The sequence below is a fragment of the Mytilus trossulus genome, chromosome 1 (genome assembly GCF_036588685.1).
Source record: "Mytilus trossulus isolate FHL-02 chromosome 1, PNRI_Mtr1.1.1.hap1, whole genome shotgun sequence".
In the NCBI taxonomy this organism is placed as follows: Eukaryota; Metazoa; Mollusca; class Bivalvia; order Mytilida; family Mytilidae; genus Mytilus; species Mytilus trossulus.
In genome coordinates this window covers 43,770,731-43,798,677 of record NC_086373.1, presented here as the reverse complement: position 1 = coordinate 43,798,677, position 27,947 = coordinate 43,770,731, and the positions used below count along the sequence as shown (strand labels likewise).

At 30.7% G+C, this 27,947-nt stretch overlaps 1 protein-coding gene across 2 annotated transcripts; it reads left to right on the top strand.

Moving 5' to 3' along the window:
* Nucleotides 1-897: 897 nt before the first annotated feature.
* Nucleotides 898-27,452, top strand: LOC134725116 (nucleolar protein 8-like). Of its 2 annotated transcripts, none has more exons than XM_063588677.1 (17): nucleotides 898-1,063; nucleotides 3,522-3,653; nucleotides 4,385-4,447; nucleotides 4,951-5,029; nucleotides 6,228-6,390; nucleotides 7,185-7,253; nucleotides 7,916-9,706; nucleotides 10,280-10,432; nucleotides 11,397-11,507; nucleotides 12,557-12,647; nucleotides 14,956-15,061; nucleotides 16,762-16,848; nucleotides 20,253-20,476; nucleotides 21,229-21,352; nucleotides 23,452-23,540; nucleotides 26,721-26,803; nucleotides 27,279-27,452. In XM_063588677.1, the coding sequence occupies exons 2-17, from the start codon at nucleotides 3,527-3,529 to the stop codon at nucleotides 27,387-27,389; spliced, it is 3,471 nt and encodes a 1,156-aa protein (XP_063444747.1). In that variant the 5' UTR covers nucleotides 898-1,063; nucleotides 3,522-3,526; the 3' UTR covers nucleotides 27,390-27,452. The 2 variants fall into 2 exon arrangements, with proteins under 2 accessions (XP_063444747.1, XP_063444740.1); XM_063588670.1 differs by having other exon boundaries at nucleotides 21,226-21,352.
* Nucleotides 27,453-27,947: the final 495 nt, after the last annotated feature.

The following is a 27,947-nucleotide window of genomic DNA, read 5'->3' as shown; positions in this document are numbered from 1 at the left end:
TGATCAGTTAATAGTTCCATTACTGACACCAGGTGTAAAAAAGGGGGGTCAATATTCCTTGACTCTTCAATACCTTGGATTTTTTTATTAAACTCATTGTAAAAATTGTGGAAAGTCTTTAAAGCAGTAGAACAAACAAAGATAAATCAACAAAAACTGATCTTGATATTGAAAGTTTATGTTCCTCTTGTCCAAAATGAGATTTTCAAGTATTTTCTATCAAAGGCTTACATTACAGTCAGTTTAAATTGAGCTGTGAAATTTGTAATATGAGTCGCATTATGCTCAGAAAGGATGTTTTTAACTTCAAATTGACTAAGGATCAAGAATAAACAAAACAAAAGATTTCTGATCAACTTTTTTTGCTCTTTAGGTGTCAGACCACCAATTACTCCCTCCAATTTAGAACGTATGTAAAAGTAGCCCTACTCTGACACAAAATAGTGCTTTTGATGTACTTGTTTACTTAAACTAACCAACAAACATGCAGAAATGAAACTTTTGGTGAAAGAGACATATATCTAGATCATTTTGAGCCAAAATTTACTTGTCTATGAGTTTGCAATAAAAATTGAGGATTAATGCGCTCCATAGTATACTAATTTTAGATTTTCAGAAAACCAGGTTTGTTTTTTTGAGTATCTCTGTTTGATGGTCAGTTAATTTGTTAGAAGGCTTTAAAGGTATGGTGAAAATTGGCATGTAGAATGCTGATACATGTACAATTCAGGATATACCTGGTTTCTATGAAGTTAAACTTAAGGTAAAATATTTAGAAAGCTGTGAAAATTGCAAAATTTGGTTGAACAGATAGGGATTTTTAATTGGTGGTCTGACACCTTTAATTCCGAACTTCCCGCGTTTTTATTTCCGTTACGTTTTTGATACTACACACGAAATTTTACTTCCTGTTTACATTTGTTAAAAAGGAAACTACACGTGCTTACATTAGTAGAACCACATTGAAGTCACAGGCTACTAAGAAAAGAATTCAACCAGCAGCGCTTTCTGCATTTTTAGATTCCTCCCAAATGATATATTTTATACAGTTATCAGAATTTCGGTATTGACCTTATTTACTTCAATACTGATAAGTGCAACACCCTGATAAGTGGCAAGTGCAACATAATAATTTCTCAGTGTAACTCAAAAACGCAAACCTTTAGACTTTACTTATAAATTACACAATCACTCTCTAGAAAAAGTTGTCTCTACAAAATAGTTAGGCCTAACTTTTCAAATAACAGTTATATTGATGTTGCCAAATCTTTCAATTCAATAAAAAAGTTCTAAGGGAAAATCCAAAATAAAATGCTGCAACACGAGAGAAGCTCTACTGTGATAGTCGAGTTGACATATTTATAGACCCTCATTGATAGGATTTCAACCTCCTGTGAGCAAACCAGTCCCTTGGATTTATTCATTGAAACCTAAAAAAAAGCATCACCGAAAGTTAAAGCTCTTGTCCAACCAAAACTAGAGTACTGCTCAACAATTTGGGACCCACATCAAAAACAACAAACTCTACAAATTGAAAAAGTTCAGAGAAGAGCAGCACGCTTCTCATGCAACCGCTTCCATAACACCAGCTCAGTTACTGAAATGATGACAGACCTAAATTGGTACCCACTCAAAATTAGGCGTTTACAATACAGACTTGTTTTCTTGTACAAAATTATTCATGAAATTGTTGCAGTCGCTACATATAATCTTTTGATCCCACTTGACAATAGAAACAAACATAGCAATCCACACTCATTTAGGCAAATACAAACATCTAAAGACAGTTATAAATATTCATTTTATCCACGAATGGTTATAAATTGGAATCATCTGCCACAACAAATAGTATCATGCAGTACAGTAGAGGGATTCAAGAGTATGATCTCAGAATCTGCTCTCATCCCCATATTCTATCCCTAACTATTCTGTTATCAAATGTATATAGCTTTATCACAATTTATTTTTTTCAAATGTACATACGTTATGTTGATATTTTGATTTTGTTATTTTTGGTTTTTTGTTGTTAAATTAGTGTAACTTATAAATTTTATAGTCGACATCGCCTAATAATCTTCAATAATTGAAGGATTGCTAGAATCCTAAAGAAGAAGAAGAATGCTTGACTCTTTAAAATTATAGTAGGCTACAGATTGTCCAAGCAAATGAATAAATGTAGTACATTTATTCATTTGCTTGGTCTGTTAGCATAATATCTTCTTCTTTAAACTATTAGTTAAATATAATTTATCCCTCTTGTGCCTGAGGGACAAATATGTCCATGTTTTAATTTACACAAGCTTCTCATCATTGCTGTATATCTCTTTCAATTAAAACGGAGACCTAAATTTAAACATGATAATATTCTTCTTCAATGGGTCCCAAAAGTAGCGGTCATAATGGCATGATGTCATATATAAAATGCTGTCATTGTTATGCATGTGACGTCACAGACGTTGAGCTGTCATATTTTCTGGCACACGAAATGCAACCTTTAAAACTCAACGGCAGCAAGAGGGTTAAAAAACTCAATACTTTATGTATGCAAAGGTGTTGGTCTTGCCATTTGTCTGTTAGTGACATATTTAGTGTCAAAAATATAGATATAAAAAAGAAGATGTGGTGTGATTGCCAACAAGACAACTGTCTATAAGAGAACAAAATGGCACAGAAATTAAGAACTATGGGTCACTGTACGGCCTACAACACTGAGCAAAGCCCATACCGCATAGTCCGCTATAAAAGGCCCCGAAATGACAATGTATTTAAACAATTCAAACAAGAAAAGTTACGGCCATATATATATAAAAAAAATGAACGAAAAAAACAAATTTGTAACACATAAACAAACGACAATCACTGAATTACAGGTGCCTGATTTGGGACAGGCACATACATACATAATGTGTCGGGTTAAACATGTTAGCGGGATCCCAATCCTCCCCTAGGTGATTTTCACTTACAAATGTACATGTAGCCAAGTTCTAGTAAGTAAGTTAGTTAATTTTATTTTAAGTCAGCATTATACATAATATATATATATAACATACAATGCATTGAGCTCTAGAACCAACTTGTCCACTGTCAAAATTTATTATGTCGTCTTGAAAGTTTGTTTTTTTATTACGACGCCTTAATATTAATGTCTTGAAAATGTTTTTGTTTTATTTGTAGATGCCATACAGTAAGGCATCAATACATTACAAAAAAATCGCCTTTTAAGACGTCATAATTATTTGGACTAGGTAAATACACACAACTGTCAAATTCAGAGGAATATTTTTGTTCGTTCATTATTCATATATATTGTACAACCCAATGTGACATACTATGATTTGGTGGTATTACACCTAAATTTATGAGGGGAGTATTTGTTAGCTCTTCTTACAGTTTCTGTCTTTTTTTTGTTTTCACCAAAACACTTTATAATACTGAGTATTATTTACAATCATAACATAAAGAAGTTCTAATTGTTCAAACTTTTTTGTGTATTGATGTGATGTTAATATAATTTTTTTAAGATGAGATGAGTGATGCCAAAAGGATATTTGTTGGTGGCCTCTCAAAAGAAATAAAAGAAGAAGAGTTAACTGAACGCTTTCAAAGATTCTGTGAAGTTTTAAATGTGCAGATTAAAAAGAAAAAAGTTGATGGTAATTAATGTTCAAGAAGAAAATTCATTTCTTATGAATTTACAACACAAGTATAAATTATTTATTATCATGTATTTTTCCATATTATGTTTTGTCATTGCATTTTGTAATGAAAAATGCATATTGAAGTACAGTAACTTTTAAGTTGTCCTGTATTTCCTCCTTTCACTGTTTTTCATTAATTATCATGATTATACTGTATATAAGTTAGCATTTTTTTACTACATGTACACTAAATGTGTACAAAGATGCACATTAATTTAGGGGAATATTTTGTTCCTGCTGAATTGAAAAGTGGTTTTACATATACATGTATGTTAGAGACAGATTATGAAGATCTATTTTTTATTGTGAAATTTATATACCAGATTGCATTTAGGTAGTGCTTTTCTGGACTTACTTTCATCAGAAACACTCAAAGTCGTCAAAGAAAAATATTTGAAAGAACCCAAAAATGTAAAGAGCTATATATGACTTAAAAGTGATAGCTAAATCCATCTAAGATCAAATTTGATGAGGGAGTTTTGCTCCATAGTTTCTTGGTATAATTTTAATAAATTTAAAGATTGTCAATTTAAGAAATGTTCATGTATGTTATAAATCATATCAGTATGGGAGAACTAACTGCTGAGCTTATTTTTGCCAAAATTTACAGAATTCCAGTTATATAGGTCAAAATGTACATTTGTTGTTTATTCAAAAGTTTAAATTTAACTAAAATATATTTTCAGATGCTCCAGACAAGATATTTGCATATGTAAATGTAAAATCTACACCTGAAAATTTGCAGAAATGTAAGTCTTTTTATTCAATCATAGTTTATCAAATGTGATATATTAGAAATCTGTGGTTTACAAAATGTATCAATTTTCAGGGAAGGTATAAGGACAAGCAAACAGAAAACTAAAACTTTTAAAAGAAAAAAGAAATCCACTTTAATGATAATTACTCTTGTTAGAATTAATTCTCCCAAAAGACATATTTCTTATTATATTTTTTTTTGTACCACACACAGACATCAGTTTGAAGGATTCTCTGGTCTTATTCAATTATGATTGATTGATTGTTGGTTGCTTAACGTCCAGTGGCAAATATTTCATGCATATTCAGGACAATATTCAATTATGAGATGTATGTTAAAGTATTTTAAGGAACATGGTAAGTCTTAAATTTGTAAATAAGATATGATTTTTTTTTATGTGTTCCAACAATATTATTCAAAAAGATGACCCATAATGATCTGCAGCAGTTAGTTTTTGAAAGTTTGAAATAATAACTTTTTTAATACAATATTTAGGTATATCCTTGTATGACAAGACAAAATGGAAAGGATCAGAACTAAGGTTACAGTTGGCAAAAGAGAATTTTATAACAAGGTTTGAGGTTTACCAATATAAAAGTTGTGCTTGCAAACAGTGGTGGGGTTAGAAATAACATTACAAAATAAAGGTACCATGATCTTCTGATACCTTCTTTAGACAGGTCAGGAGCCTCTGGCCTTTGTTAGTCTTGTATTATTTTAATTTTAGTTTCTTGTGTACAATTTGGAAATAAGTATGGCGTTCATTATCACTGAACTAGTATATATTTGTTTAGGGGACAGCTGAAGGACGCCTCCGGGTGAGGGAATTTCTCGCTACATTGAAGACCTGTTGGTGACCTTCTGCTGTTGTTTTTTTATTTGGTCAGGTTGTTGTCTCTTTGACACATTCCCCATTTCCATTCACAATTTTATTTAGACATTACTTACAATTAATTTTCAGATGGACTGTTGTCATTAGTCTTCTTTAGTAACTAATATAGACAACAATGGAGGCTTGAATAGATAAAATCAGCATTTGTATTTACAGGTTTTGCAAAATCAAAAAAGAAAGGAGTAGGTCCTGTAAGACCCTTTTTTTGCCCCAAAATATAGCAGTTTTACAAAATTGTTAAAATGTAAACTTTCAGTTATTTATTGGACAGTAAAATGTTTCTGCTACATAAATATGGGCTGTTTTTGACGATACAATGCACATATATTGGGTACTAGGACCACTAAGTCATGCTTAATTACTGAAATCTTCATAAATCTAGCATTTTAGTTAAATTTTAGACGGTTTTCATGTAAAACAAAAGTGGCCGCATTCGTGTTAATCCTTAATATTGAAATGTAAGTTGTATTTTATGATAATACATAATATATATAAAGGTTGAGGATGAACACGGATGTAGCCACTTTCATTTTTTACAAAAACCATCCGAAAAGTGACATTTTCCGGCAAATTTGATAGATTTTTCATATTTCAGCTTGAATCTGTATGTTTTTTATGACCATATCAGTTAAAATCTATCACATAAACTTATTGATTCAAAAAAAATAAACACTAAGTGTTTAAAAAGTGGTCAAAATATTTCGTCAGCTGAACCTGAAATTTGAGGCCAAATTCGGCCCTACTCCTTTAATGATGGAAGTGGATCAGTTAATCATGTATAATTTTTCCTTGCAAATATTTTAATTTACCAAAAAAAAATTCATGCTAATGTCATGAATGTACAATAAAATTATGATATAAATATTTTGGTGTTTCTCAGACTGGAGAATGAAAGAAAAAATGGATTTATTTCGGAGGAAAAGAAACCTAGAAAACCTATGCATGATACCGTTGAATATCATAATCCTTATGAAAATCTTCCTGATCCATCAATTGCTGAAATGAGAGGCTGTGTACCTGGTACAAAGGTTCCAGGGGAGAAGGTATGGATAAACATTTAGGTCTATTAAACTAATAACTTGCTCCTACACCTAGATTAAACTTATTTAAAACTTGTAGTGAAGACACTTGGCTGTTGTTAAGGATCATTTGAATAAAAAAATGTGGCATGATTTCTAAATAGGACAAATTATTGTCATATAACAAAGAACTAGAATACAAACAATGTCGACTTACAGATATATTGCAACTCCCTCAGTGGTCTTGTAGTATGAGGAAAGACTGGTAGACCAGTGGCGGATCCAGGGGAGGGTTCCGGGGTTGAAACCCCCCCTTTTTTTTTTGGACGATCAATGCATTTGAATGGGGCCATATAGTTGGAACCCCCTTTGTCCTGGGTTGGGACCCCTCTTTTTCAAATGGCTTAATCCCCCACTGGGTAGACCTATAGTCAATAAGATGGTTCTAGATAGAGTGACATATCTTTGTTTGATGGATTACCTTCTGAATGAGAACGTTAAAAAATTAGCTCAGCAGTCTAAAGCTGAGTATTAATTGAATTTGGAGTTTATTCAGAATTTTAGGAAAAAACATTGGTGTTAAGCAAGGTTCAAATTCATATTGCATTAACAAGTTCTCATTTACATATACATGTAATATTTGCCACTGGCTGTGATCACCAATCTATTATCATCATCATATAGATATCTATTCTTTTTGTTACATATATACTGGCATTGGATCTCTGTCTTATTGACATATACACAGAATATTTTGTTAATTATGTACCTTGTGTTAATTTGTCTATACTGAAAGAGATATGATTTGTGTATTGCAGAACTGGGTTGTTGGAAAGTATGGGAGAGTATTACCAGTCGTGTATATCAGGAATAAAGACAAGAAAAAAATATCCTTATTAAATTTTTTTACTCATGATTAAAGAGGATGTAGTTTTGTAGACATTGTATTCTCAAACCACCAACCTGAATTGTGAGTGCAAATGTTTGTTGGCACCAATCCGTTCCTATATATATATATAGTTTGAAGCAAATGTATTTTATTGCATCAGGGATTACACGAACTTTTTAAACTAAATATTTATATTAAAAAATTTATCATCACCTATACACAAGATAAATAAATGTTTGTCTAAAAGACTACCTTAAGTTAAATTTTATTCAAATTAGAAGTGTAGAAGATAAGATCTTCCAAGAAAAAATTCATGTGATGTGGTACCCCAGTGTTATGATGGTTTTCTATTTATGTTCTATACTCTTCAATATAATTTGCAGATTTTGGTTGATCAGATTTTTAGCTCCACACAACATAAACAGGGAATTATTTTCATAAGTATTGCTCCATAATTTTATTTTAAGCTTTTCATACCTTTAGTCTTGATTTTAAGTTATACAATCATCCATTTAATTATTTCAGCTATAAGTTGATTGATGAAACCTGTGTGCTACACTAAATTCCAATATTTACATCTTTAAAGTTTAAAGTCATTTCCAATGTAATATGATATATGGCCATTCTTATTCAAGATTTTCTCTCCTTAACCATTTTTAAGTGTTAAAAGTAGACCCTTCAAAGTTTTGCCACAATGTAAAAAGAATGAAAGAAGAAGAGACTTCAACTGTGTCAACTGGAAAAATTCTTACTTTAGAAATGGAGGATGTTGATAGCGAGATTTACAGAAAACGAAAGGGAGAATTCCCAAAATGGACCAAGAAACCGAACAAGCAGAAGAAATATGATTTTGAGGCACTAAAGGAGAAGTACTTAAACGACAAAACTGAAATAAATTTAAACTTGAATAAAGAACCTGACTTTGAGGTTGTTTCTGGGGATGCCATTGTAGATCCACTTGGTCAGACATTTGACAGTGATGACGCTGATTCAGACTCTTATTATACATCACTGAAGGATTCAAGGTCAAGGTCATTTTCAAAAAAAGTTACTCCAGAATCTTCTGATGAAAGTGACTCGGATGACAGCATTAACAAAACTGTTTCTTGTAGTGTTGACATAGCTGAATCCAAAATCAGGCAAAATGGTGAAATTTCTCCAAAAGACCCAGTGGAAAATATTGATGTATCGAAATTGAGATCCAATACTCAGAACAAACTTCCAAGTAATTATGTCCAGGAAAAAAAGACAAAACCCAAGATTCAGCCATTTAAAGGAACTAAAATATTGTATGAAAACACAGAATCAGATAAATGCGAGGATGCAAATAGTTTAGAAAGTACTTATATTAAAGTTATTGATTCTAACAAAAATATAAATGCAAAAAGTAAAAAAGATGACATAGTGATTCAAAAGAATAAATCTAATGAAACAGAAGGTCCAGCTACACCTTTGGTGCTAAAAGATATGAAGAAATCACAAAAAAAGCCATCACAAATTGTTCTTCCTGAAGATGATGATGGAAATATTTCTGCATCATCTGCAGATACTGATGAAATAATAAATAAGTCAAAATGTATGTCACCCACAGATGATTCAGATCGTATGTTTAACAATGTTTTTGAGTTTTCTCCATTGCTTTCATCTAAAGGAAAGAATTCTGGGAAAATTGATGGATCAATAGTAAATGAATATTCTAGTGGTTTGATTGGAGGAGAAATTCCTGAAGGTTATGAATCTAGTTATAGCTATTCAGCAGACGACAGCGATGATAGTGATTTTGAAAAGTTTGCAATGAAACAGTCACAGAAGGCTAAGGAAGTGAGTAAAAAAGAAACTGAAAAACAAACTCTATCTATGAAAAAGAATAAAATAGAAAATTCTAGTCAAAAGACAGATAAAGTTCTGGAATATTCTACATTGAATGTTAAATCGGGAATTGAAGGAAAATCTGATAAAGATGTAAATAAAACAAAAGACAGTAATCCTTTAATTAATTCACAAAATGATTTAACTAATAAAATTTTAAAGGGAAAAGATATTGCAAAGGAAAAAGTATCCAAGTCCCTTGTGAATAATGCTGACAAATTAAATGAAGAGGTGAGTGAAAAACAAAATTTGTCCAGTAAAAGCACAACGATAGAAAAGAAAAAATTGTCCAAGTCTGTTGTAAATAATGATGAGAATTTGGAGGGAAAAGTGAGTGAAAAACAAAATTTGTCCAGTAAAAGCACAACGAAAGAAAAGAAAAAATTGTCCAAGTCTGTTGTGAAAAATGATGACAGTTTAGAGGGAAAAGTGAGTGAAAAGCTAAATTTGTCCAGTAAAAGTACAACAAAAGAAAAGAAATCTAACAAAGACATCAATGAGAAAAGACTAGAATCTTTGAAACAGAAACAACAGGAAACCCTTGCTAAAAAGTCTGCCATTCAAAATGCTTTGGCTAATATTGTAAGTATACAAATACCTGAATGAGTACTACATGTATTCTGACTGGGGAACTAAATTTTAGGATTCTGACAGACTGGGGAACCAAATTTTAGGTTTATATAAAGAAGGAAATGTTTTAAGTTTAAACTTTTTTGTGATTTTGAAGATTTTTTGAACAGTTTAAGAAGTTAAAAAGTTATCCATATTTATTTTTTATGTATATGTCTCTATGATATTGATGAAAGAAGTTGAAATTAATACCTGGTGGAAAAAAGCATCATAAGTTACAGATTTAAAAAAAAATAAGATAAAATATAACGTTGAAAAGATAAAGTTAATTCAGTGTACCACCAAAGGATGTATTATAAATGTGTTTCTATAATTTCAAGGTGGTATTTGAAGACACTTGACAGAACACTGATTAATTTATATAAACAGTAAAAAAAACATGATAACAAAAATACAGAACTCCTAAAGAAGAGGCAGAACTTTTTACAGCTGACAAAGCAAAAAGTATTCTTATTAACAAATATTAAGTTTATCAGATTAACTAACCCTTAAGTCTGCAAGTATTTTTTGTTTTTCAATATTTAGGATGCTTCCAATAGGTCAAACAAGAAGATAATATTTGATGATAGTGATAGTGATAGCATCGCCTCAGAGGTCAATGCAAGTAGTGATGAAGAAGAGGATTCTACAGATGACAGTAATTTTGAGGAAGCAGTAAACAGTAAAACTTTTGAAAAGGTAAAACTTTTAAACAAACACACCAATTTGATCAGACACTCTCTAAAATTTAGCATACAGTGTCATATAAAATCAGTTATTTTGCATGTTATTTTTTTGGATTCGATGGGTCACTGATGAGTCCTTTGTAGGCGAAATGTGCATCTGGCACATTTACAAAATGACAATCCTGGTATTTATGATGAGTGTATTTATTACTTATGGAATTGTGAAATCTTTAATTACCTGGCCTTGCAATCATAAAAATTTCAAGCACGATTTTTGTACTCAGACCCAAGAATCAACCAATCAAAATACTGGATTATGTGTTTCGAGCACTAATTTTGTACTCTGAGTACTGAGCAAAGTTTTATGACCAAGACCCCAGGCCCCAACATTGTATAGACTAATGCAAGCTATTCTCAAATTCAATAACATTGACTTTGTATGATAATGCTTTTTCATATCAGTAACATTGTAAAAAAAATCAAAGAAGAATTAAAGATACTTGAAGAATATATATTATGATAAACTAAATATTTACTGTAGATTTCTTAGAGGAATAAAAATTGAATATTCTGCAAGTTTGAAATACACTGAGGAACATTTTCTAATTGATAATGAAAAATATGTTGCTTAGTTAACTTTTGCATTTAGTAGGCTCTAAATAAAAATCCCAAAGCATAAAACAATATTTCACATGTAAACAAACAACAGAAAAAAACATTGCAAAACAAAATAATAAAAATGGCTGCTGTTGTCAAGGAATTCAAATGATTTTTTGGTGACAGTATGCCTTGATATTAGTGCAAGTTTTATAATCCAGCTTTTTTATCCTTTTATAGGGACATATAATGATTGTTCACATGGTGTTGCTTACAGATTAATGTGTGTGCTGGAATTTTAAAAATTTTGAATACTTTTCACCCAATAAAATATTTATTCTGTACTTGTTTACTAACTTTCTATGTAACTTGTATTGTAGAAGAATGTTCCAACATTATTTGATAGTTCAGAGAGTGAATCAACAGATAGTGAAAATGATGAAAAAATGTTCAAAATACGACCAGAGTTTCAAGGCAGATCAGGACAAAAGGTGGGTTGCTGTTCAATTTAATTTCACAAAATATAGATAGATATAAGAAGATGTGGTATAAGTGCAAATGAGACCACTCTCCATCCAAGTCACAATTTGTAAAAGTAAACCATTATAGTTCAACATACGGTCTTCAATACAAAGTGTTTTCCACAAGTTTTGTCAAAACAGGATCGCAAATGTCTCAACAAAATAATTGAAGCTTTCAATGAGTGACTCTTGTGGATTTTTTTACAAGGTAATAATCAAAGATAGTTGAATTTGGAATTTTACAAGTTTTTTCATTCATCTTCTATGGACTTCTTTTCCCTAATACACTAGGATTAATGAGAGAGAAGTTTTCCCTTTATTGTAGATATCAATAAAATGAGATATGGATATACATTCAGGATAATGCAAATAAAGAGTTTATATATTTGATAATTCAAAGAAATATTCTGTGGGATACATTAAAAAAGGGTTGTTGTCTCTTTGACACATTCCCCATTTCCATTCTCAATTTTATTATCAAATAGCTGTTGATTGCTGCAAAATTCTTTTAAAGTGCTATTGTTTTTCATGTTACAAAGTCCTTGTGTGTTGTTGAAAAACTATTAATGCAAAGGAACTGTGTTTAAAATGCTATTCTTAATCTTTGTTTTGCTTTGCAGAGAGAGAGTGCCAAGATTAATATTTTGTGACATGACAGATACACTTTTATTTAAAATCCTTGTTGTCATTCAAGATGTAAAATTCAGTTTTAACATTAGGTTCAATGATGATTTGAATAACATCACCTTAGAATTAAGACAAGAAGTAAATTTCATAATTTCCTGTCCCTTTTATTCATTAAAACCCTTATTCCCACATCAGTTTTGTAGTGTTACCCCTCTTATAAATTGATGTAAGAATGTTGATTATATTTGGTTATCTTCCATTTTGTTTGATAAAAAAGAAAAGAATATGAGTTTTTATTTTTTTTTAATTTTCTGTATTTGCTTTGTAAGATTAGCTATAAATGTAAAAATTTGCATTCTTCTTAATTTAAAACTTATTTATGTAAATTGTAGAGAATGGAATTACAGTCGCGCTATGGTAATGATGATAGATTTAAACTGGATGAAAAATTCATAGATAGTGAAGAAGAAGACATGGAAGAAGGTATGTTTTCAAATCACATTTGATTTACATGTAACTATAGCAAATTTCTTTTTCTTTACAATGTATGAAAATTTTATCTTATTTATTATTAAAATTATGACACAATCAGTAAATAAAACAGTTCAGAACTGGAGTATTGGTTAACTTCAAGTCTGCTTAAAGTACCTGATTATTATTTAGAAAATTATTGAAAAATCTAATCTGATGTAGGGCTTTGTAGGCCACAGATGAGTCTTCAACTCAGAGAGAAAATCCTGCACCTTGAGGGGGGCTTCAGCTGGCCCTTTAACTAAAATGTACACTAGTTCAGAAAAATGAATGTCATACTTTACTCCAAAACATAAAAATTATCTAAAAGTAAAAAAACAGATATGTGACAAATTTGACATTAATTTTAAGCAAATAAGCAATGAAAAATGTAAAATTATAGAACTTTTTCTGTTCATTCTATCAGATTTTCAATGATTTGTCTCTATTTATTTTTATTTATCATAGAAATGAATTTTTATACAGGTATCAAACTCACCACACTTCGGTAAATGAAAAAATGCTCAAATTATCAGTTTTAGTAGCATTAGGTTTTTAACCGGATTTTTGTGACAAAAATGTCGGTTATTGATTTGGGGATGTACGGCGGCCGGGCGGGCAACAACCAAATGTTGTCTGTGCATTTACTCATGAACCGTTCAACCAAAGCTTTTCAAATTTTAATATGTTGTTACAGACAACAAAATGAAGGTCAAGTTCAATAATGACGATTTTGACTTTTACCATTCAGGAGTTATGGTTCTTGAAAGATTGAAAAATGACAATTCCAGTTGTGTCCGTGCATTTATGCATGAACTGTTCAACCGAAGCTTCACAAATTTTAATATGTTGTTACTGATGACAAAATGGAGGTCAAGTTCAATAACGATGATTTTGACTTTTACCGTTAGGAGTTATGGTTCTTGAAAGATTGAAAAATGGCTTTTCCAGTCGTGTCCGTGCATTTACTCCTGAACCATTCAACCTAAGCTTTTCAAATTTTAATATGTTGATACTGATGACAAAATGAAGGTCAAATTTGATATTGACGATTTTCAATTTCACCGTTCATCAGTTTAAGGGTTCTTGTGATATTGGCAGGATACAAATAAATGTCAATAAATCCGGTTTGCTGTCGTTGTGACAGCCTATTTGTTGATTAATTCTTTATTCATTTTAGTCCATTTTCTTAAATTGGTTATTAATTTGTACAGTGAACAGAGGTCTACTAATAGTTTCTCTACAAGAATTTATGAACTGTTCAAAGAATGCTTTCAAAATTTTTTGTTACTGTTGCAAAATTAACGTCAGGTTTGATGTTGTGAATTTTCACTTTTACATTTAAGGAGTTATTGTTCTTGATACATGGAAAATGAGTTGATCTATCAATACATTTCGAATTTTAATATATATTGTTTCTTATGAAAAAATAGAGGTCAATGTTTGTATGGACACTTTTTCTGTTCAGGAGTTATTGTCCTTCATAGATTGTGAAATAGACACATAGAAGGTGACAGGTCAAACAAGCCAGAAAGCACTTTCAAAATACAGGAAACCGGATTTGCTGTCAATTTGACAGCCTATTTCTTGTCTATAAGTAATTCTATTATCAATATCATATTATATTTATGGGACTGAGAGTGTTTAATCAGAATTATGTATAAAGCTGCTGAGCAGATAACAATAAATGTTGTGTTTGTAGATATTCAATAATCAGAATTATGTATAGAGCTGCTGAGCAGATAACAATAAATGTTGTGTTTGTAGATATTCAATAATCAGAATTATGTATAGAGCTGCTGAGCAGATAACAATAAATGTTGTGTTTGTAGATATTCAATAATCAGAATTATGTATAGAGCTGCTGAGCAGATAAAAATAAATGTTGTGTTTGTAGATATTCAATAATCAAAATTATGTATAGAGCTGCTGAGCAGATAACAATAAATGTTGTGTTTGTAGATATTCAATAATCAAAATTATGTATAGAGCTGCTGAGCAGATAACAATAAATGTTGTGTTTGTAGATGTTAATAATCAGAATTATGTATAGAGCTGCTGAGCAGATAACAATAAATGTTGTGTTTGTAGATATTAATCCGAATAATATATAGAGCTGCTGAGCAGATAACAATAAATGTTGTGTTTGTAGATATTCAATAATCAGAGTTATGTATAGAGCTGCTGGGCAGATAACAATAAATGTTGTGTTTGTAGATGTTAATAATCAGAATTATATATAGAGCTGCTGAGCAGATAACAATAAATGTTGTGTTTGTAGATGTTCCAGAACCAACAGAGGAAGATGAGAGAGCAAAATCATTGAAAATTTTAGAACAAGTTGTTGGTACCAAAATTAAACCAGAAAGGAAAGGAAAACTGTTTAGGTATAGTTTTTATTTTTGTTTTACTTGTTTGATTCTTGGTTTGGATCCATCAGCATACTTTCATATTATTCAGTAGATTTTTTGGGGAAAGACAGCTTCAAGCCGTCAATCCCCTATGGGGTTGACCAGAGTGACATTCCCTCACATCATTCGTTTTGTTTTTATAGTGTGGAAAACCCCCAAACAAATCTTATTTAGATTGAAGAGAAGGAGACCTAGAAATTAATAGTTTGATTGTAAACACTTTTTTACACATTTCCCTTTACATTATTTACGTTTCTTTTACAATCCCTAAAAATTATAAGACGAGATATTCTAAATATATCCAACCTACATTGTATTTTATAGTGACGTCATTCTTGGAAGAAGCAGGGATATCCTTCTGACACTGGTTATTTAAATCATTCTCAGAGATCGTGCACTAATTACAAATTGGTATTTGTTTAATCTAAACATAATAATATTTGCTTTTGATGATTCAAACATCAACATGCAATACTTTAATTTGTAGGTCAACAACTTAGTAAACAAAGATCGTGAGGTTACAGGGGACAGAAACGATCTTATTATTTTTTTCTGTAAAAATTCTGTTTTGAAGAATCTTCCTCCAATTCAGGAGCACCTCAATTGATGAGTAATCCACTTAAATAAAAGTTAATGTATTTAAACACTTAAAATGTGACATTTCATTGGATTAGTAGTCTTCCATTAAAACTAAATTTTTGTGTACCTACATAATCATTGTAATGTTAAAAAAAATTTTTTTTTAAATGTTGCATTTTGTAGTTTAAACATATTTATTCATGACAAATACAAATATTTCAAATTTAGGATTTGGAAACAAGCTTCACACAGTTTACATCAATCATATTGTTTTTTTATTTGTACCTGTTTCCCTGTGATGAGATTTGTAACTGGGAACTTTAACAATGGACATTTAAAACTGGATAGATTTTTCAGTCCACACTTTCTTAAGAAAAAACTTAAAAATCCAAGAGAACTGTCACAAAAAATGAAAAATGGCCCTAGCCTGCAGTTCAGTGATCAAAATCAATATTTCAAAAAATATTGTAGTTGTTGTGAAATGACAGAATTCAGTTGAATTTTAGATAATTAACTATCAACTTTAATCAAATGTTTAGATTTAGAAGATGCAGATCTGTTCCATTGGTCCAAATTGAAATGAAATTACATAAACAACAATTGATTTTAATATTGTCAACTTTTCTACATGTTGGAGCTGTTCTCTTTTTCATTCTATATATGAAGACTATCAAAAGATAACCCCCCCCCCCTCTTTTTCCAAAAAAAATAATTAAATAGAAACAAGGGTCGTCTTTCCCTTCAGAGCTATTCAGCTCTTTGATTATTTTATAAAATCAAGTCTGAATACCTTAGGAAAGAAGTTGTGTGTATATATGTATCTTAATACCATCCGTTTGTTTTACAAAGTTATGGAGTAAGAATCAATCTGTTGGATAGTGGCAGGGCAAATTTGGTATACAAAAAGTAACATATTTTAACTGTTATATTTTATATAAAAGAAGAATTCGGATTTTTGAAACCATGAACAATTACATTACTCATATTCATATGAAAGTTTAAATTTTTATATTTTTGTGAAATTAATCATGTCTCCCATTATGCAAATTATTTTTGGTTACTTGATAAATGTATATAGTTTGCTTTATCTATTGCAGAGATGTATCAGCTTTACATTTTGACCCTAGTAGAGAAGACCATACACACTACGAAGTGCAAGTGGAAAGTCAACCAAAGAAAGACAAGTAAATTAAATATTATTAGTAGAAAATGACCATACACAAAGCTGATCTGGGTGACATCAACAAAGCTGTAACATAAATTCAAAAATATGAATATACTATCAACTCAAACATTGTGAGAATCATTCCAGTACACCTTATTGCTTTTTGTCCATTATTAATGGAGGTCAGCGAAATGTATATCTTTACTTTGTTCAAAGTACCCTAAGGGTCAGAAAATAAAAACAAATTTTACTTATACACGTCACCATGACAACAAATTATGTCTAAATGTGTATATTTTGTTAAATTTCTTGATTTTTCTTGTTTTACTTGAACTTTAAGTATATTTAGACTTGTTTATATTTTTTCGTTTGGGCTTGTATCATATTTTCCCTCCGCTTTATATGATCCGTTCATCCTATATTGACTCTAAAAATTCAAGAGTCGATCTAAAAATGAGGGTACATTTTGTATGGCCTTCCAAATACCGTTTCGATTCCTAACCTCACTGAAGAGACATTTATGTCGAAATCTGGATCTGGTGTACAAAATAACTATTGACACCTTATGTTTGTGGCAAAACATTGTGGCCACACGTTAATTGTTTTCTGTTTAGTATTAAATTTATATTAAGATCCGTTTTGTTACATCTTATGATCAATTTTATTTTGCAATCGCCAATGGCAGTCAGCAGGGTTAAAGAACATCAGTTGTTTGACCTGTTAGTCAAATGCGTTTTTTTTTTTTAAATAAATATACTGTTTCACCTTTTTTGGTCTTTTGGAAAATGTTGTTTGTGCTGTATTTAACCCTTCTACGACGAAATTTGTTTTACATGCACACTTATAAAAATTGCGGATTTTATCCAAAGCAATCATAGGTTTGAACGTAGTTTTCAATTTATACTCTATTATATCTTAAAGTATATATTATATCTTAAGTGGAGATATTACCTTAAATTTATAGGAAAATACAATTTCACTAGTTATCCTTCGCATCATAGACTATAGGAGAAAAAAGCTAAGATAATAAGTATAGTATATGGAGAATTAAAGAAAATATGGAATGCATAGATTTACTTACATAAATACATATTTAAATTAGATCATTATACTTCTTGTAAAATAGAAAAAAACTGCAAAAATGGCCAAAATAGCCTCCTTTTAAGATCTTTTGTTCATATTTAGATGCAAGCAAAAGCCTTTTATGAATCTTGCAACAAAATGTCCCACACAAACATTGTTATAAGTAACACAATCTTTTAGGCTGTTTGTTGGTAATAATTTATTTTACTAAGGATTCTGTGCAAACTTGCTAATTGCTGGTTTGAATTAGACTTGATGTCTTAGTTCCACCACAAATGACATTTAATGATTTAAATGACGACAATATACAATCTTATTTAGTTATGAATAAATTTAACATTATTTTTTAAATGATCATATAATTTTACTACAGTCGACTCTCGTTATGTCGAAGTCGGCCGGACCAGAGAAATATTTCGAGATACACGTAGTTCGACTCAAAGAACACCGGAAGTTCGACAATCTAGGGGACACAACTCTTGCTTAGCTTGGTAAAGCTAAAATAAATCCGTGTGAATATGACAAGGGGATCGATATTCTAGTATCAGATGTCAGAGTCTTTTATTATTATAATGACATTATTTTTACTTATTCAATTGTTTCAATTAAAAATAAATCCTATGGCTTTTCCAAGAGAGTAATTTCCAATCGATAGTTTCGATATTCAGGTCGGTTATAGCAGACAAAATTGTTTATTCTCGGATACAAGAGATTTAAGAAAAATTTGATTTCTATTCATTTTGTTTTATCTCACTCTTTCTTTTCAAAAGAAAATATAACAAGATTAAAGACGCCGTTTGGGTAGTTTTTGGGTGATCATCAACGGAAGCCATAATCCTCACTTTATACACACCCAAGCTCATTAGCGTGAATCACAAATTAATTGTTTTGTAAACATTTAAAAATACTTTTTCATGAACATTAACAATGTCTCACTAATTATTTATAAAAAATCTATAAAAGATAATCTTAGGTAAACACTCATGGAAATAGCATGTCATAAATCAATACAGTGGTCAGTGACCGGAAACTTAATTACACGTGTATTGTCAGATTAACTCTCCAATCACAGGCACTTGTCTCAGAAAAAAAAATTCCTATATACCTTATTATAACACAAGGTACTTAACTTGCATTTTAGAAAAATGTTAGGTGGTGACGAAGTTCCTTTATATGCCGCTTTATAGGCTGTCAACCCCTCTAAAGCTTGTTATATCGTAAATCTAAATTGATTTATCTATACAATGGTGTATAACATGCCTACATTTGTTGTCCGAATCATCCGTAGCAATCCTACCAAAGCATGTCAATCGTAATAATTTTGCAATCGGCTGAAGAATTGGCAATAAACGGCCGCAGTAAATGATTTATTATAAACATCGTTTTAAAAAAAACTGTTAGTTTTCGTATGAATAGAACTTATCATACAGTTAGTAAAATTGTATGATATACCGTGAAAAAAATCTAAGAAGTGTTGTTTGTGGTATGTCTAATAAGTTACAAATTTTCCCATGACGTCAATGCCTTTCAGACTCTCTCTTGACTTTACGTATGAAATGAAACAAGATCAGATAACTCCGAGAATCATTTAGACTTTCCCATAGAATTGACCAATCGGAAACCGAGATATACAAGGAGCATGACGCGTTTATTGCCAATTCTTCAGCCGATTGCAAAATTATTACGATTGACATGCTTTGGTAGGATTGCTACGGATGATTCGGACAACAAATGTAGGCATGTTATACACCATTGTATAGATAAATCAATTTAGATTTACGATATAACAAGCTTTAGAGGGGTTGACAGCCTATAAAGCGGCATATAACGGAACTTCGTCACCACCTAACATTTTTCTAAAATGCAAGTTAAGTACCTTGTGTTATAATAAGGTTTATAGGGAAAAAAAATTCTGAGACAAGTGCCTGTGTCTCCAATCCATTTAAATCCCGGAGGTCATGTTTTGACATATGTGTATTAGTTCGAGATAAAAAATGAATTTTGAATGCTTTTGTTAACCTTGGGACAGTAAATTTAGTTCGACTCAACCGAAATTTCGACTCATCCAATTTCGACTCATCAGGAGTCGAATTACATTCTTTTGTATGGAATAAAGTTCGGGACCACGTGAAAACTTCGACTCATCCGAAATTTCGAGTCAACCGAGTTCGAGACAACGAGAGTTAACTGTATTTTTGCAAAGATAAGAGCAGAATAATGATTTACATCATACAGAAGTTTCATTCAACAACTTCAGATTTTTACAAGATACTCTTACTGATATTAGAATTATTTAAGTTACATAATATAAATATACTAAGCTGAATATTTCTTTTTCAGAAAGTCATCAAAAAAGAAGAAAGATGCTGAAGTCACTGAGAATGAAGAAAATGAAGAAGTTTTGCCAGAAGTTAGCAAGGATAAGTTTTTTGAAGTTTCTGATTCTCTAAAAGATGCATTTAAACCAAGCAGTAAAGATTTAGATGAACCAAAAGGATTTTCTCTATTATCAGCATTTGGCACTGGAACTTCCAAGGAAAAAGATATTGAAAATGATGAGAATGGTGAGTGAATGTTTATAAATGTTGTGAATCCAGGAATCAAGAATAAAATGGAGGCCTGAAAGGGAAAAAAAGCAGAAAAAATGTACTACAAAACACATTATTTTTGCCATATTATCTTGTTTCCTGGGCAATATGGTGCTGGGGACAAATAAATGCAGGGCCTCAGCAGGTCTTTTTTTTCGTGCTTTAATGTGTACAGTTCTTGCCAGTGATTTTTAAAATAAACGAATATGAAAGGTTTGTATCTGAAACGTCTAAGACAAGTTTGAAAATCAGTGCATTATGAGCAATCTAACACGACATTTCTTGTTGAATGTTATAGAATAGACATCAATGGCTAATGTCAGCAAGGTCATAAATTGGTCTTCTGTGTGGTAGATATTGCTAAACAGTCAACTAAACCATTTAACAGCATTTCTGTTGCAGCAAACCCCAATTAAGAACATCAATGATTGAATGTGTGCAATATTTATACAAGTGTGTGATTGAGGTCTCCAGTTTCCTCTAAAAATAATTATTTTCAAAAATGTTGTTTAAATTTTTTTAGTAAATTCAAAACATAATTGGTCTGATTTGGAATGTAAAATCCTCTATGTCACATGTTGAAAGAATTTCACTCGCTTAAAATGCCAAATAACATCACCAAGAACTCAATCGTTGAATCTGGCGTCCTGTAGTAAATATATTAATCTTCTCTGCACAATTAATTATTCCACTAAATAATTTTTCATTGTGTTAAAATTTTATAGCAGAAGATAGTGGTATGAAAACATTGCAGCACAAATCCAGTTTGTTTCCATGGGAACAGCAGTTTGATGATGAAAGCAGTGATTCTGATAGGGGTGATAGGAATGATAACTCTGATGTCTCCATGAGGTTAGTAACTACTGTTAAATCAGAAATTATTGGGATGTTTTTATTAATGCGAAAAATGTGACAGGGTTATAATGGCAATAATTTAAACTCGCATTTTGAATTTTTTTATATGAATTAACCAGGATTTTTCTCAATATAGCAAAAATTTAAATTGCATTTTAGTATAAAATGACAAAATTGCAATAATGAATGCTTGCAATAATTTCTGAATTTACAGTAGCTGAAATTGTTTGGAATGCACTCATTTTTCATACAAAACTTTCTAATCTGTATATTCAAACTTAATTATACAAAATGAAGGTTTGAGTACTCTTTTCAATAATTTTTTTTGTAACTGGAAATTCAGGACTTTGTCTCCCCTTTTTTAACATTCATTTTCATACCAAAAGACACAGCATATTAATCAGACATGCAGCACTTGTTTATCAGCATTAATGTTTTGATACAATAAAAAAAATAAAATAAAATTTGCCAAGGTTTTGAATTTAAATGAAAAGAAATGTAATGAGTTTCTTTCATTTGTGAGACCATAAATTTGATCTGGAAATTGATTATAAAATTTGAATAAAAGTAGTTTAAAAAAAGATCCATTTTCTTCTGACTATCAAATGGGAATACATCATTGGGTTTTAAAAACCCTTCTAATAAGAAGACTTGATCTTCATTTTATAAGTTTAAATTGGCATGAACATTATCTTATCTTGTATTTGTTAAACAAGTTCTGTACTTAGTAATTTATTGCACTCACACCACTTTGTTTTAAACAACAACAAAAATGATTTTAAAAACAAATAGAAGATAGCATATGGTGAAAAGTTATTAAATAACAAAGTAAATTATTTAGCTTGGTCAATTCATTGTAGTATCCTGGCTGGTGTTAATACAGTCAAAATTGATTGCATCATAAGCCTGATATCCCCATGAGAATTAAAACAAAACCCTATAGAGACCATTTAATGTAGAGTGGCAGTTTTATTAACCCTTTCAACGCTACACAAAAAAATAGAAAAATGGCTGCTGCTGCTGCATTTTTTTTTATTTCATTCATAAGAACAGTATTTTCCTTTTCAGACTGCTGTATCTTTTTTATTATATGAGATACAGAGAAATTTATTGCATGAAAAATGCTCAGGAGAGCATGAACTGTAATGTTAGGCAATTATTTTACTGAAATTTTTATCAGGTTACCTGCGTTTTCAGGTAATTAACAGGTAAAAGGTGTAATTTATTACATTTGTGTTGAATTTTGAATAAAAAGTACTTTTAGTCTTCATTTATTTTGTTGTTTTATCTGCCATATTGTAAAGAAGACACCAGTTGCCCGATTCCGTGGCGTATTGTACCATACATAAGGTTTTATGTAATCGTGGCACAAATAAATAGCTCCGTCCTAAAAAAATTCAGTCAACCTCCGTTTTCCCCCCTTTTTCTACGTCTCGTAATGATCGATCAAATCATATTTCCCACACGAATTTAATGTAATAAACACATTGAGATAACAAGAAACCTTTTAACTAATCCTCGTTGATAGTTTCGCCAAGGAAATGCTGAAATTTTTCCATATTTACAGCTTCGTTTCCGATTTCCGCCATTTGCATTTGTCAAAATATTTGTTTTTATTTTCCTTCTATTTTCCTTCTACTGCATGATTTTACTATAAAAATTGTCGGGATTTCAAGCGAAAATGAGACCTTGCATATCCTAGATTCAAACGGTGAAAATTAGAGAGAACCCGAATGAAAACCGAATGGTTTAAGAGTCCTAATGAAAAATCCTTTTTCATTGCGGCATATGCCGCGAATAGCAGTGGCGAACGGCGTACGTCATCGCGGCATATGCCGTGTATAGCGTTGAAAGGGTTAAATGAAAAACAAGATTTATTTACAAATGACCAAAACATTTCTTACAAAAATTTTAAATTTTGATATATTGTCAGTGTCAAGTTGTCCGATATCTAGAAATTCATTTTAAACATTTGCATTAAAATCAATCAAGACTTGCAAACATGTATTTTTCCAAACCATGCACAAATTTTTGATTTGCTCAAATTTCTATTTTAATCATTTAGTATATGTATTTATAACTTTTTAACATTTCAGTGATGAAGACATAAAAGAGAAAGAACCTGTTGTTTTTAGCTCAGCAAAATCCTTCTTTTTCTTCCAAGAAAATGATGAAAGAATATCTGGTAAGATATTATTCTAACTGGTATGGTAAACAAACAATATATTGTTCCTAGTAACAACAACTGTTATTCGCTTTTTGTTTTGATTAGAAGGAAACAACTTGAACTTTGTTTAACATATACTTTGAATTAAGAAGTTATTGTGAGGTTTTTATTATTGTGAAAAATGCGACAGAGTTGTAAACGCAATAATTTAAACATATTTAATATGAATTAAACAGAATTTTTCTCAAAATCGTAAAATTTAAATCGCATTTAAGTCTAAAATGACAAAATCGCAATAATAAATGCACGCAATAATTTCTGAATTTACAGTGAAAATGATATTTTTAAAAATGTTTTAAAAATTTGTATGTTTGTAACCCAGTTTACTCTGTTATTATTCATGTAGACCATCATACCCTATGATTTGACTAAATGAGATTTTCACCATACATTCACTTTTTCCCTTACAAGAGCTTTGTTACTGATTGTAAACAATTTGTCAGAGAGTTTTCATTATACTATTAGTTTTCCAATAAGTATCAAGTTGATTGTATTGGGCTTTTGAATTTTTATGAGTTTATTTTTCTTTCTTGCAAGAGTTAGGTAAGGTATCATTTTTCCATGATATCTGTAGTTTTTATACGACTGCAAAAAAAATTTTGGCATTGTATAATGGTATGATGTCGTCTTTGTAGTCGTCCGAAGATGCATTTAGTTTCCAGACCATTTCTTTAGTTATAGTGAATGGATCTCTATAATTTTTTAAGAGAGGGTTCAATACCACTGAAGGGAGGTAGGGATTGATTTTGGGGTTTGTGGTCCCAATAGTTAAGAAATTAAGGGGCCAAAAAAGGGCACAAATAAGCATTTTTCTTGATTTTCACACAATAGCTTAAGTATAAGTAAATAGAAAACAATGAAATTGAAACACAAGGTTAATGACCACAATAGGAAGGGTTGAATTGATTTTTGGAGTTTTGGCTTGAACAGTTAAGGAATAGGGGGTCCCAAAAGGGCTCAAATAAGCATTTTTCTTGGTTTTTGCACAATTACTTAAGTATAAGTGAATAGAAATCTATGAAATTTTAACAAACGGTTCATGATAACAAAAGAGAGGGTTGGAATTATTTTGGGAGTTTTCTCTCGAACAGTTTATGAATTAGGGGCTGAAAAGTGCCCAAATAAGCATTTTTATTGGTTTTCGCACAATAACTTTATTATAAGTGAATAGAAATCTATGACATTTAAACACAAAGTTAATAACCATAAAAGGGAGGTTGGGATTGCTTTTGGGAGTTTTGGTCCCAACAGTTTAGGAATAGGGGCCAAATGGATCCAAAATTAATCTTTGTTTGATTTCAAAAATTAATTGGGGTTTCTTGATATGGCTATTATAACTGTGTATTTAGAAACTAAATATTTGGTCCCATATTCAAATTGGTCTGCATTATGGTCCAAAGGGTCAAAAATTAAATTTAGTTTGATTTTAACAAAAATTGAATTCTTGGGGTTCGTTGATATGCTGAATCTGAACATGTACTTATTATTTAGCGCAGTTTTCAAGTGAGTCCAAATCGATGTAAATATTAAATTTCTTCAAAAATTGAATTCTTGAGGTTCTTTGATATGCCGAATCTAACCATGTATTTTGATTTTGGATATTGAACCATAAAAGGTAAATGTCCAATTTAAAAAAAATTAAGTTAAAGTTCTTAAACCACATTCATTCTATGTCAGAAACCTATATTGGTTCAATTATTTAATCACAATCCAAATTCAGAGCTGTATCAAGCTTGAATGTTGTATCCATACTAGCCCCAACTGTTCAGGGTTCAACTTCTACGGTCATATAAAGCTGTGCCCTGTGGAGCACCTGGTTGAATTTTTGTTTCAAAATCAATTACACATTGCAAGACATTTTATGTCTATGCCTTAGCAGAGGGGCATTAAGTTTTACCCTTAACCGTCTGTCTGTCGTATGTTTTGATGTTCTCAAATTGCTCTTCTCTAACTTAAGTTTGTTATGAAACACAGATCAAGTTTGAGTTTTTTTTAGGCTTCACTTTTACCATTCTAGAATTATGCCCTTTACAATTGGAAATAGTGATAACTTTTTTGTTTTCATTCTCTAACATTAGTTTGCCTCAAATAAACCATATAAATCTGATACATAATTCATTTTACCACAAAACACAAATTAAAGATAAATTTTGTTTTCGTCACTTTTATCTTTCTAGAGTTGTGCCCCTTTAGAATTGGAAAAATTGCTGTTTTCTTTCATCAACCAAATGTTATGAAACTTATACACAAATCTTAGGTCAAGTATATATTTAGAAAGGGTCACTTTTACTTTTCTTGTGTAATGTCCCTGTATAAAGTTATATGCAAGCGGGGACATTTCATCTCCACATTTTTTGCATTTCAATAGCCCCTTCAGTATTCTTATAAATTTTTTATGTGAATTTCTCACTTATAACTTTAGATAGTATTTGGGTTCATTGCAATCAACATGTCTGTCTGACAGGGTTCAATTGGCTACGACCTCATAATAACATCCTCATTTAATGGATCGATAATCAAGGTTAAAGTTACATGATTAGCGCTATTTCTTAGATACTATAAGCAGTAGGTAAACTATATTTGGTGTATGGAATGATTATATGGGGTACATGTCATTATACTGTGGATTCATTTATTTTCGTAGGTATCAATTTTCACTGATTGAGGAAAAATTACATTTTCATGAGTATTTGATTTCGTGGTTTTGCCAATGTCTGCATTCAAATCTATAGAAAATTTGTAATTCGTTGAATATATGAATTTGTGGTTCACCTGTACCCACGAAACCCAAGAAGATTGGTATTCAACAAATAATAATGAATCCACGGTATATAAATGATAGTTTATAATGTTATGTATATATGTGATATATGCAGAAAACTCTTTATTTTTAAGACTTTCAACATAAATTCAATGGGTCAAGGAAGCAGGAAAGACATTGCAGAGTGTACATTCTATTTTTTTACATCAAAATTCATTTTTGTGTAAAAAAAAAACTCATCAGAAGCTTTTCTGGTTTTTTTTCTCTCTTTAACTTTATGAAAATCTATGTCTCGAATCTATAGCTCATTAAATATTTACAATATATGATTGTCTTTTTGGAGATATTTTATTACTGTTTATTTATTCATACTGCAGAAGGAATAAAAAAGTTTTGTAGACAGGATGATCTAGAAGTTGTCAAAGATAAATGGTTACAAAAAAGAGCAGATCTTGTTGAGGTAAGCTTTTATAATAAAAATAAGGAGATAAGGTATGCTTGCCAATGAGACAACTATCCACCAAAGTTTAGATGAAGTGGATGTAAGCAATAAGTGTAGGCAACCGTACAGCCTTCAACAATGAGAAAACCCCATACTGTATAGTCTGCTATAAAAGGCCCTGACATGAAAAATATGAAATAATTCAATTGATAAAAACTAATTATCTTATCTTGTATTTTTACACCATGACAATTCTAGATTAAGTTAGTATTTTGTTCCAGTAAATTACATTTTTAACTGGTAGGGGACTGTTTTGCCATGCAAAACTCTGAGAATGATTTATTTTTTATTTTTTGTATAACAACGATTAATATAAAAGATGTTCTGTTTTCAACAAATTTCGAATCGATTATTAATAAAAACACCTTCCTGCCAATCTGAAATTGTTCAAACTTTTTAGAATTATTTTACTGTAACTCATATTTATTTCCAGGCTTATAGGACAAAACATAAAAGGCTATTACGAAAGAAGAAAATAGAAGATAAACAGGGCCATAAGAAAGTAGATGCTCACAAGAAACATGCAGTTTTAAAAAATAGATAAATTATTAATATACGAAATGTGTAATAATATATTTCATTCTCTAATAAAATAAACATGAAATGACTTAAGTGTGTTTTACTGTGTCATGTCACATAATTGCATTTTGAGGTAATCCTTTCTTGTCTGTCAGTCTCATTGTACACCCACAAGTCTTTTTAGTCCCCTACAGAGAAGTCAAAAGGAAATTTAGGTGTGCACTCCGTCGTTTTGTCCATCCGTCAAACTGGCATATCAGTTACCTACACTTTTTTTCTTGGTGCTTGAAGATATTGATTTGATATTAGGTATTTTGTTTGATCATGACAAGTTACAGGTCAAGTTCAAAATATATTATAAATAATGCTATGTCAAGAGTTTGCCAAGAAAATAATTTTGGTACAAAATCATATTATTATGCATTTGGTCTTTTTCTCTTAGACTTATGATAATCAATGACGTATTAAATTATAAACCTTTGATAATTATTTACACCACTGTGTTGATGCCACTGCTGGTGGACGTTTTGTCCCCAAAGGTATCACCAGTCCAGTAGTCAGCACTTTGCTGTTGACATGAATA

What these genes read in the sequence shown, in the direction of transcription:
- LOC134725116 (XM_063588670.1), top strand. Translation starts at nt 3,527, where the DNA reads ATGAGTGATGCCAAAAGGATATTTGTTGGTGGCCTCTCAAAAGAAATA. An exon ending in AAAGAGAATTTTATAACAAG is followed by an intron (nt 5,030 to 6,227) that starts GTTTGAGGTTTA and finishes GGTGTTTCTCAG; the next exon opens with ACTGGAGAATGAAAGAAAAA. An exon ending in AACTCTGATGTCTCCATGAG is followed by an intron (nt 21,353 to 23,451) that starts GTTAGTAACTAC and finishes TTAACATTTCAG; the next exon opens with TGATGAAGACATAAAAGAGA.